Genomic DNA, 12,462 nt, shown 5'->3' with positions numbered 1-12,462 from the left:
TGTATAGCGCATACTCACTCATAAGAAGCATGCACTCAGCGCTTAAAACAAGAATGAGACATGGACAGCATATGAAGGACGGAAGAATAAACAGTACTGACGATGAATAGAAGACCATTATAGAAAACGCAAAGAGGAGTCAAGTGACAAGAACTGAGAATATCGTGATTCTGCAGAGGAAGACAAGTAGTAATGCAAAAAGCGGAAAAGGGGAGGGTGAAAAAAGACAATCATTGTGTGGTCTGTGTTAGGAGTAATGTTCAAGGAAGATTTTTTCAGTGCAGATTTGAAGAATTCAATTGTAGGTAGATGGTGGACATGAAAAGGGCGAGAAATAATGAAGGTGGTGCTAGCTCAGTGTTTGAAGTCTTCGTGATGTTTAACTCTTACTTTGAGTGTTTTGCATGGTTTTTTTTTTAAAGGCATGATGTGATTCTTGAAGGAGGATTTTTGTCCTAGCTTTTAAGAGTCTAGTCTTACTTTGCTACTGTTACAGGGTTGATGGGGGTTGCTTTCTCGATCTCGCCACAAGAACAAACACAACACTCTCATATGGGTTCCAAGTCCTTTAACACCAGTCGATAGTTCTGTAGGCGAAACATCCACACCACACACTCGCGCTCTCGAACAATCGTAGCTCTCACCTCTGCGCTGTCCCCACATGTTCTGTCCTTCTGCCCTCTTCACCCGACTTCTCCCCCAAAACATCCCCGCACCTCCATCCTGTCGACCCCTCCTGCTCTCCTTCAGTCAAGGGGCTGTCACCCAGCCAGTACCTATCCCCCCCACCGCCAAGCCTGTACATATTACCTTTCCCTCTGTGCGTGTGCATGCATGTGATATACTACTTCTATAAGGCTGTACAGAAAATCTTACAAAGTAGCATTTTAGGATACAGCTTTCATAAAAACTGAAATCTGGGTGTTGAGAAGACTCTAACAAAAAGCATGACTGTTTCAGGATTTGTAAAATCTGGTTCATCGTATTCGTGTCATGAATAAAAATCATCACCAAAAGGCATTTTATATTTATAATTTGTATAATAGTAATAAGGATATAGAACAAATCCTGGTAAACACTTAAAATATGAATATTTATTATCAACTTTCTGATTCTTGGCTGCTGTTTTGCATCAAGCTCCATGATTTAAGAATGCTTGTTTCACTCCTTCCCTGTAGGCCAAGTCTTTTGCCCAATGACCACTCAAGTCAGAACAGTCTTGTGCACCATTTGCCAGCAAAAGTGCCACACTTGATGCATGCTGTGCTCCACTTGCTATGTGCAGTGCTGCAATCAATCAATCAATTAGTCAATCCATCCATCCAAACCACCAACTGCCTATTCAGTCACTCAAAGACTTGTTTACTTAGTGTATGCAGTGCTCAAAGTCTAATCAATTTCATCCATCCATGTTTTCAGCTGCCAGTTTATATATACTTGTGCAGTTAGTGGTGCACACTGATAAATTATTAAATAAGCACTAAAACTTCAGACCTGTTCTTCCTTTGTGATCAGTCAAACTTATATCTGCTCCATGCAACAACAGCGATTTCAAGACATCATTGTGCCCTTCCTGTGTTAAAAAAAAAAATCAATCACAAAAAGTCAAAGCTCAAGAGCTAATTAACCAACAAAAAACTCACACTCACACATTTTCTTTGTATAACACTATATGTTATACCACTGTATATATAAAAGAGTAATATACACGCCTATCAGTAACCACAATTAAAAAAAACTGCATTGGTTATTCCCCAATTTGAAATATCCAAAAATAATAATAATAAATTCAAAATTTGTAAAGCGTATACACTCCAAAGGAGCATGCTCTTAGTGCTTAAGAACAAGAACGAAACATGGACAGCATACGAGGGACAGGAAAAAAAAACAAAACATTAAATTATTAAAGAATAAACAGCCATACTAAACGAAGGACAAAATCAAATACAGAAAACACAAAGAGGAACCAAATAACAAGAACAATAGCTGAGAGTAACATAATATTGCAAAAAGGAAGGGTGTGAAAAAAGATTACCATTATGGGAAAGGTTGTTAGGAATAATGTTTATGGAAGAGGCGCGTTTTCAGTGCACGTTTAAAGGATTCAATAGTGAGTAGGCGGCAGATATGGAAAGGGTGAGAGTTCCATTGTTTTGCTGCACAATAACCGAAAATCCTGTGGCCATATATGTTGTTTTGGTGACAGGAAGAGCAAGGAGACGATCATCACACGAGGAGCATAGTTGTTTATCTGGGATGATGATTGATGAGAAACGTTGTGAGACTGGATACAAGATGAAAGTTGATTCTTATACAGAATGAACAGAACTGGGCCGAGTACTGAGCCTTGAGGGACGCCACAAGAAAGTGGAGCAGGGCGAGATGTTTGACCATCAACAAACACAGTCTGCATCCTATCAGTGAGACAGAAGTTGAACTACTTTAGTTCAGGTTCAGAAATCCCGTAGACGGCGTAGAGGGTGTGTAGTCTATGAAGGAGCTGAGAGTGGTCGATGGTGTCAAATGCAGCAGACAGGTCCAGAAGAGTTAATACAAAATGCTATACAATGGATAGAAGTGGAGGTGATTCTATGCTCCTCAAAGTGTATAGAGAATATAGAATATATAGAATAGAGAATATAGATTCCCCAACCTATCTTTAATTGCAACAACATAAACAGTTGACATATACCACAATACAAGCTTTTTAAATAGAGCCAAAAAAACCAATACGATGACCTAGTTGTAAGACCTATCAAATTTGCCATTCAATATATCAAGATGGGTAAAGTATTACAGATAAAAGTGCAAGAAAGCAATTTTTAGAAATGTACTTTATATCAACAAAGCTCAGTGAAAAAAATGTAAAAGCATGAGTGTGTTTTTGAAGATGAGAAAGACTATAGAAATTAATTCAGTGCTCAGGGAATGGACCTTAGGTTTACAGAATACCTTTGCTGCCACCTGAAGTGGTGTGATGAGAGTTGTGTGTGTCACTGCATTGACAGGAATAGTATATTGAGTTATCAGGAACATTACAGCAGCTGTCTGCCCTGCCTGTGCTGCATGATGAATTGGCTGCATTCCTAGATTGTCTCTTTTTGTCACATCTGCCTGAAAAGAAATCATGATGCCACTTAAAAGAATCTGTTAAAGTACTATGGAAAATCTTTATAAACTTTTAAAACGCTAAACCAGCTATTAATAACTGACAATGACAGTGACCAGCTTAATTGATACCTATGGACATTTAGATTACCTTTACTGTAGATTTATATGAGCAATACTTTACCCATAAAGCACAGTAAGTGAAAATACAGACAAGATGTCTTGACAACTGTTATGTATGTTTTGTTATCTTGCAGACCCCATAGTTACCCTAGTTATTGATCACATATTAATATCTATGGTGTAGCGGGGGCGCTAGTTTCGGTCAGCGGTACCGCTGACAGTGCCCAGTCCCTCCACCCCACGCGTGGTCGCGCGAGCGGCGCGCAGCGCGAGACAGGGCAGCAACTGCGGGTGACGTAGTACCCAAGCTGCCCTGTACAAAATGCGGGCGCACAGCAGCGTCCGCGCCTTTTCTCTAGAGACGAGAATTGGTCCTGCCGGCATGGCAGTTAGAACGGTTGGAGACTTGAGTTAGCGAGAAGTACCAAGGCGCTGAAATATGCATCTGGTCCGCTGGTAAAAGCGGCTCGCGACGCTCAGTCTCTCTCCTTTTTCCCTCCCTTGGGTGTTGAGCTAGGTGTTAGACACAGCAGAAGAAGAGAACACACGAGAAGGTCCGGCGAAACTGACACACCAACCGAAAGGACACTTTACGTGCAGTTAGTAAAGCAGGGTCTTTTGTGGGCTCCTAGGTCGGCTGTAGCTCGGGTGCGTGCAGAAATAGGTTTAGAAGGAAAAGAAAAAGAACACAACGCGAGGCACGTAAGTAAGAACTAGGCGGCGCACCCGACTAACGAGAGCCAGAATTTTTGGTAGAAAGAAAATTCTCCTAGGGAACTCCCGTCCTCTTCCCTGTACCGACAAAAGAGGAACGGACTGATTTGGCGCTAGGGTGTTAGTAGCGATAGGGTGCCGGTCAGTCCGGTTACAATGGATTATAACTTGAAAAGTTTCTTCAGTTACAAAAGAAAGCGCTATTTACTGTTAAGTAGCTTGCCTGACATTTTTCTGATGCAACGACCTATTTCTGTAGCTATTAAAAGACAATCCTAGCTTTGTAACAACAGTTAGTTTACATCTCTTTAATCTACTGATTTTAGAATAAACCCTAAGCAATGTCAGAATGCTTTAAATATGTTCCAAGTTGGCATTTAACTAATTTATTAATGCTGTTCCCTAGTTCCATCTAAATGAAAAAAGCAGTTTAGAAATTTTAGCTGTTTCACCTTATGGTGTTGGATGAGTAAATGAGCAACATCTACAAAGCCTGCCCTCAGTGCATCCATAAGAGGAGTGGAACCACAACTATCTGTTGCATCAGGTGGATAGCTGCAGTTATTTAACAAAAACTGCACTGCTTCAAGTCTTCCATGTAAAGCTACAATATGCAAGAAGAAATGTTTATTCAAATATATCATCCTTTGTCCTTTAGGACAAATTAGGATCATGAAATAATAATTATTAAATTATTTACCTTTCCAAAATGATTAGTTCACACAAATCTAAATAATACACAATTTCTGATGAACAATATTCTGGAAAAGGACTTAAACATGATCTTTGTTGTTTTTTTAACTTCAAGGGTCTCATTGCATGGCATAAATGTGTAAGAATAGCATATAGTTCAACCAACATCTAAACATCTAAAACATGTAACAACAACTTACAAAAAAAAAATTATTGTTTAATGATATATTATGATGATGATGATGATGATGATGATGATGATGATGATGATGATGATGATGATGCTAACTATAGAAGTAACTTGATCCAGATAAATAGGATCTGGCATTGCTGAAGCCTAAATAAAGCATGTGCTCTGAGGCTCAGGAATATCTTTGAAAAGGTTTTTTCCTTTATTTATTTCTTGAGACATGGTTGATACATACTTACAGACAGTTTCTGTTTAAAGAGTTGCCTTCTTAAAGCAAGGTGAGAGCAGATATGGCAGATTCCCATTGACTGTGCAAATGTGAGTGCACTTGCCTGCAGTATGCAATGGGGTGCGCCCATTGTGGCTAAAGGTGTCCCAAAGGGTTGGATTTACAGACAAAAGGTACTGCATAATGTATACATGACCTTCCCTGAAGAAAAAGAGTTTAGAATGACGATTAAAAGAAAACAGTACATTTGCTTTGAAAAATACAGGTAAAGATACCAAATTCTTGATCAGATCAAACGACCTAAGTTTGCTTTAGAGATTTGATTTGTGAACTGGTCTCCAACTTAAAAATATAAACAAATTTATCAAGCCAACATTCATTTGATAAGAAACAAACCAAATTTAAGATTCCTTTCAACTGCATAGTCTACAAAATTCATCAAATAAACTCATGCTAGCAATAACAGCTAATCTCTTGGAATTCCAAGAATAATCATTCATTACTTCCACCTGACCTGATGAGTACCCTCACCTCCCCCACCCCCTTTGCCAGGTCAATATTTTTTCCTGCAAATCTTATCAGCTAATGTGCATTACCCATCACCTTGTGGCAATATGAAATGAGTTCCAACCATCTTTGTTGACAAAAGCAGGGTTTGCTCCATGGTAAACAAGAAGCTTTACGACATCCAGCTGTGGCCTGGTGCAGGCCAGCATGAGTGGGGTCCTGCATGTGAAAATGGCATTTTGAGTATGCAGCACATTACGTCTGCTGAATAACTACTCCTACAAAACCAATGTATCTATTTTCAACTATTTCTATTTAAAAGAGTCAATTTAGGAAGGTCAACCTAAGGAAGTTTTTAAGCATATGTAAAGTAGGTGTTACTGCATAATCAAAGTTTTTAGCTCTCTTCTCGATGCTTTGAAGTGGGAGAAGACTTTAAGCTAAAATTCTTTTCTGGGAAAACAATACAAATGTTTATTGGGTCTACTATAGTGGTAGTCAATCAACTCTTTACTGAAATAACTGAACTACTGCAATTTTAATTTTGTTTACTGTGAATTTGGTCGATTGATAGTTTTCACCCTCACCAGTCACCTCTCTTGATGCAATCCACTTCGCAGCCTTTTGTTAGAAGGAATTTAACACACTCGCTTTGATCAAACTGCGCAGCTTCGTGCAAGGGTTTCTTTCCTTCAAAATTGGAAATCTGCAGATCTAAACCAGCGCACGAAAACTCTGCTAGCAAGTCAGCACGGCCAAAACGACATGCTAAATGGATAGCTGTATCTCCTGTTTTCGGATGCCACATACTTGAACAATTAGCAATAAATCCACTTTCCAAAAACCAGGATACAGCTTTGTACTGAACAGCCTGCGAAACCTTAGAGAAATCCATGCTGTAAACAGGAAGTAAGCGTCTGCAACCAATTGCGCGTGGGAAATCAGAGTAGCTTCCCTTACCACGGACTGAAGTCGCTATGTACGTCTGTGCCCTTACTATCTAATACGCTTAAAAAAATATACTTTGACACTCTGGTTGTTCTCCACATTTGACGCTTTTGTGGATAAATGTGTTAGAAAAGGTAAAATAATCACTGGAAAAAATTAGAAAGCAAGAAGATCTTCTAAGGCTGCTCAGATTCAATTACAGAATGTATGCATCTTAGTTCACGTGTTTCTATTGATGCTACATTAGATAATTATTTTTAAAAATTGGTCAGTGACGTTAGAAAAGTAACAATATATCCAAGTTCTTTATATTTTACATCATTAAAATTTATTTATATTGATCTCAAATTAATTAGGGAAAGACTGCATTTAACTTCGAGAGAAACGTTATATGGGGAAGATATATATTTTTTTGACCAGATCCCCTCACATCACGAACTTCAATTACACGTCCGTGGTCACGTTGTTTTTCATTTTGTTTCAGACTTTCATCTTTATAAGACAAACTCAATGGCATCTTTGAACATCATCAGGACCAGAACAAGATCTTTATTCTCACCAAATTCACATCTAACAATGATGAATGTCATTAACCTTTGCAAAAACAAATGTTTTTCAAGACATGTCAGAAACAGACTTGCTGTTCATCATCCCATACACAGAGGTGACCACAAACAAGTGCAAGTACCAGTCATGTCGCAAAGCACACTGTCAAATGTTCCTCAACTTGATATTATTAAAAGAGAAAACGATGAAAAGTCAGAAGAAGATGCCTCAGAAATCTTGAGAAACCTAAGTACAGAAGACGCCAAAAAACTGAAAATCATCAAACTTGAATTTGAGGTTTTGGGTCACATGAATGGAATGGTATGCTTAATTTCAACCTTTGAACCAATTACTGTGGTATATGTTCACTACATTTATGATTTTGATGCAAGTGATGACCAATAAATCTTAAAGTATATGTCCGCTACATAAAAAAATTCATTCTCTAATAGAAGGCATAAATCGAAGGATCATAACAAATAAAAAAAAAAGAAAGATTTATGCCTGTCACACAATTTAAAAGCAGTATCTCTTTCTTTGGCCAGTGAGGTTAGTATCTTTATTTTGTTATCAGTTGCATGCATGATGTTATATTGCCTCCAGTTCCTCTAAGCAGAGTCTGAATGGATCAACCTTACTCTACAGGTTCCTCAAACAATGACAGATGCCCAGTGGTTGGTTGCCTTTGAGAAGGCAAGTAGACATCAAAGACTTCAGTACTACAAGTTCTTGAAAAAAAAAGAAAATTATGTGAAAAAAGAAAAGGAGAAACGGCAACAGCGTCTCCATCAACAACGGCAGCAGCAACAACAAGAAGAGGATAAAAAGAATGATGTTATTCCAGAATCACCACAGTTGTTCTCAAAAAACTCTATTTTCATGTTTCTTAGGGACACAACAGTAGACAAGGTGAGACTTGATAGTGTCATAATGCTTTTTCATTGCTTGTACTTCTGGTCATTTAGAACACCCAGAGAAGTCTTCTGGCTTTTTTTTCTTTCTAATATTGATTTCACAATGGGGCTGGACCTCACGAACAGGAAGACAATGCAATCATTAACTTAATTCTCAATCATATAACAACTAAATTTAAGGTATGTAATGCTTAGGCTTGAGAAGAACGGTGGAAAGGTAGATGAAAGGAAAGGACTGGACATGGGGTCACCTGGAGCGGGTTTCAGCTGATCAACATCGGTGGTGGAGGCCTTATGTGCAACCTGATGCACGAAGAGGAATAGAATGCTTAGGCTTATTCAATTTTTTGAAGCACTTCCTTAGAACACAGTTCTTAAGTAGAACATTTTTAAAAAACTGCCTCAAGCTGTTGATCAGCAACAAATTCCCAGACCCTCCTATGGTATTTCAGTACATGAGACTGAAATAATATTGTAAATTATTGATTAGAAACATAATATAGTTATTCATGTTCAACATTGATGTTTTGCTAAGTATATATGTTTAATTTCAATTGTGGTTGCTGTGAACCTCACAAAATAATTTGCAAATTTTGAGCTTTTATTTATAATTATTGATTATATTTTATTAAATAGGTGAATAATAGTCATGCATGGATTAGTGATCCCAAATGTTTCAATACATAGTTAAGTGATTTGTGAACCAGGGCATCTTGCCATATTTGAGGTTATGTTACTCCTTTTTTAAGTGTTTCTTATTCTCTCTTTTGTTTTCTTTTAATATTTTATTTCTAGGCAGGAAATTACAGGCTGGCAAATGCAATGATGTATGGTACTCCACTCATATTTGATATGGACTATGAACAGTTTATGCGTGATCAGGATTGTTCAAATCTGGTTGATCAGCTTCTCATGGTTCATGGTAAAAATCGTGACTCCATGGATCCTTTCCATCTCATCTTTACGTCACTCAATCCAAAGGGGAAAGTATTTCCTATGATGGAAAAAAGACTTTTACAAGGTCAACATTTTCTTGCAACGGTAACTGATAGGAGTTATCTAGACTTATTCCCAAGTGAAAAACTTGTGTATCTGTCACCACATGCACCAAATGCATTAAAAGAAGTGAGCAGTGATGATATTTACATTGTGGGAGGATTCATTGACAAGGCCTACGGAAAGCCTGTTTCTTTTGCCAGAGCCAAAGCACAAGGAATCAGATCAGCAAAACTGCCTTTGGATCATTTTCTTCTGTAAGTATTTTTGCTTACGACTCTTATTAAGAGTCATTACCAGTAAAAGCCATTGATGGAAAGAAACTAGGACTGGCTATGAAGTTGCTCTTTGCTATCTTCAAGAAATCAGCATGTCATGTAGCATTCAGTAAATCTGTGCTCAGTAAAACAAATTGCAATTGATTTTCTGTTAAAAAGTATTAACATGTGTTGTCTTCCTTGTCTTTTAAGTTTTGTTACTTTACCACAGCTAAGATTTCCTTAGTTTTGCTCAATATTTTTTTTTTTTTTTTTTTTGTGGATAAATGATGCACATTCACATGGAAAGTATATATTGATCTACTATTCATTTATGCATATTTTGATATAAGGTTGATGTTAAAGTAATTTCACAAAAGTATATATTGCATACTTTAAGATTTTAAAGATTAGCAGCTTTGTGGTGTTTTTGGAAGTACCTATATAAAAAGGAATCTTTAGTCACACAAAATCATCACTTGCAGTAATATTTTAGAAAGGAATTGTTACTTTAAAGAAGTGTTTTACCATAACTGTTGCAATAAAATTTACACTATATATTTAAAATATAACTTTTATATTGTGCAGCTGGGGTTGTGGTTCTAAGAACTTAACATTAGACCAGATGATGGGGATTCTACTTGAACAGCGCCGCTCAAAGGATTGGAACAAAGCATTTAAAGAAGTTCCAATCAGGAAAATGAAACGGGAAGACAAATGATTGGTAATATGTAAGCAGGGAACTACCTAGGTGTTTATGTATTTGGAAAAGCTATTGAACCATCAAGTGTGACACCTCTATTCAAATCTCAGTTTGCAGCTCAAGTGTCTACCTGCATCATATAAATATATATAAATAAAGGAAGCAGTTGCTGCCTTTGTATGTCCAAAGGGCTGTTATTGCTGTAACACACTTAAGCCATGTTGATAAGTTGATAAGCCAATGACCTCTTCTATAGAGGAGAAGTTTTAGTTATTGCAACCTTTAAGTTCATGTCACTTTATGAATTGTGGTGTTATCTGCTGATTCTGCTGTGAAGAGTTTTAGTTTAAGATGTTGTATAAACATGTGTGTAAAGAGTGCAGCAAAGCTGCAGCTTCAAAGATGGAAGTAGGTGATGATGGAAATAAAAATATTAAATTACTGGCGTGTAAAAAATTGGCTCATTGCATTCTCATCTCTTTGTCTGATATAGACATATTTGCATGTAATGTACAAATGATGCACAATAAAACAAAAGAAAATCCTTAGAACTTTTTTGTCCACAAGTTTATTGAGCATAAATAATTGCAAATAATTATTGCAACAAGTTCTTGTTACCCAATTTCTCTTTGTATTTTCTATATTTGTCATCAGTACTGGCGTTCATCTTTCACCTTTGTATGTTGTCCATATCTTATTTTTGTCTCAAGTGCTAAGAACACTCCCTGTGAGCATGAGTATGTTCTTTACAAATCACACATTTATTATAATTAACAAAAGGACAAAAAAACTTACTGCAAAGGCTTCTAAAAACATACAAATGTAAAAATAAGAAAGCACTAAATATTTTGTTTGATTACATTTAATGATAGCAGAAATGTGTTACAAGTCTCATTTTATCTGTCCAAGATATAAACAGACAAGGGAAATAATTTTGAAATGGCACTGTATTGTTTGTGCATAAATACAATTTTTGTTTATTTTTCTTGAGGGGTAACTTTAAAAGCTTGTACCTGATGGACTAATATCTCATCAACTATACACTGCATGATTTGTGAACTTGTCTCCAACTTAAAATATAAACAAATTTATCAAGCCAACATTCATTTGATGAGAAGCAAACCAAATGTAACATTCCTTTCAGCTACATATATAGTCTACTAAATTCATCAAATAAACTCATGCTAGCAATAACAGCTCATCTCTTGCAATCGCTTTCCCATTCATTGCTTCCACCTGATCTGATGAGTACCCTCACCTCCCCCACCCCCTTTGCCAGGTCAAACTATTTTTTCCTGCAAATGTTATCAGCTACTGTGTGTTACCCATCACCTTGTGGCAATATGAAATGTGAGTTCCAACCATCTTTGTTCACAAAAGCAGGTTTAGTTTCATGGTAAACTAGAAGCTTTATGATATCCAGCTGTGGCCTGGTGCAGGACAGCATGAGTGGTGTCCTGCATTTGAAAATGGCATTTTGAGTATGCAGCTACATTACGTCTGCTGAATAACTACTCCTACAAAACAAACGTATCTACTTTCAACTTTTTCTATTTAAAGGAATCACTTTAGGAAGGTCACCTTAAGGCAATTTTCAAGCGTATGGAAAGCGGGCCTCCAGCAGTTGGTGCAACTTACCTTGTAGTAGTGTGGTGGCATGTGCCCCTTCTCGATCTACAGATCCGGTTAGGGTTAGTGAAAAGATCTCCAACAACAGCATATGGAAAAGAACCAACCAGAATGCCACTAGCTAGCACATCAAAAAGCATAAATGGGAATGGATAGGACACTCCTTGCGCAAACCAGCTGACACCATTGCCAAGCAGGCACTTGACTGGAACCCTCAGGGGAAGAGGAGAATTGGGAGATCAAAGCAGACTTGGGAAAAAAACTGTAGAAAGCGAGGCAAAGGACATGGGAACCACATGGTCTGAACTAAGTGGTGCTGCCAAACATCGGGTCCGCTGGCGAGGTGTTGCGGCCCTATGCTCCTCAAAGGAGCAACAACGAATAAACTAACTAAAGTAGGTGTTACTGCATAATCAAGGTTAGCTCCCTCTCCATGATTTGGGTAAAGTGGGAGAACACTTTCAAGTAAAATTCATTGCTGGGCAAACAATACAAGTGTTCACTGGGTCTACTGTAGTGGCAGTCAATCCACTCTTTACTGAAATAACTGAACCACTGCATTGAGGTTTGATATTTATAGAGGATTTGATTAGTTGCTGCCACCAACAGTGGTAGAGTCATCTCAATGAAGTTGTCCAACATGCTGACTGAACCATGTGCCAACTCGACCACAGAAAGAAGCAACTATACAGACCACAAGAATTATGTGATAAGCAATGAAGAAAAACTGACTATCCACTGAGGTTGGGTTCAGAGCTACTATAACTTGTACACTAAGAGAGCTACTATAGTAACTTGTACACTAAGGAAGCATGAAAAACACTTTTATTCAAGCAGGTCTGTCACGAAAATACACTAGAACCAACTAAACAACCCTGGGTCTTCTTCCTGACTGCAATAGAATA

The 12,462-nt window shown here is 37.6% G+C and overlaps 2 protein-coding genes across 2 annotated transcripts; one reads left to right on the top strand and one right to left on the bottom strand.

Moving 5' to 3' along the window:
- Positions 1–553: 553 nt before the first annotated feature.
- On the bottom strand, positions 554–6,499 carry LOC112572931 (ankyrin repeat domain-containing protein 16-like). Its single transcript, XM_025252932.1, has 7 exons — positions 6,152–6,499; positions 5,661–5,783; positions 5,161–5,258; positions 4,398–4,549; positions 2,953–3,114; positions 1,495–1,573; positions 554–1,287 (listed from the first exon to the last, which is right to left on the bottom strand). Exons 1-7 carry the CDS (start codon positions 6,457–6,459, stop codon positions 1,133–1,135), a joined length of 1,077 nt encoding a protein of 358 aa, XP_025108717.1. The 5' UTR covers positions 6,460–6,499; the 3' UTR covers positions 554–1,132.
- Positions 6,478–10,476, top strand: LOC112572929 (tRNA methyltransferase 10 homolog C-like). The gene is made up of 5 exons (XM_025252928.1): positions 6,478–6,543; positions 6,997–7,379; positions 7,704–7,967; positions 8,768–9,225; positions 9,814–10,476. Exons 2-5 carry the CDS (start codon positions 7,023–7,025, stop codon positions 9,944–9,946), a joined length of 1,212 nt encoding a protein of 403 aa, XP_025108713.1. The 5' UTR covers positions 6,478–6,543; positions 6,997–7,022; the 3' UTR covers positions 9,947–10,476.
- The last annotated feature ends 1,986 nt before the right edge of the window (positions 10,477–12,462 follow it).

This window comes from Pomacea canaliculata, linkage group LG9 (genome assembly GCF_003073045.1).
Source record: "Pomacea canaliculata isolate SZHN2017 linkage group LG9, ASM307304v1, whole genome shotgun sequence".
NCBI lineage: Eukaryota > Metazoa > Mollusca > Gastropoda > Architaenioglossa > Ampullariidae > Pomacea > Pomacea canaliculata.
Note: the sequence above shows the minus strand (reverse complement) of the source record. Positions and strands in the feature narration are given on the sequence as shown.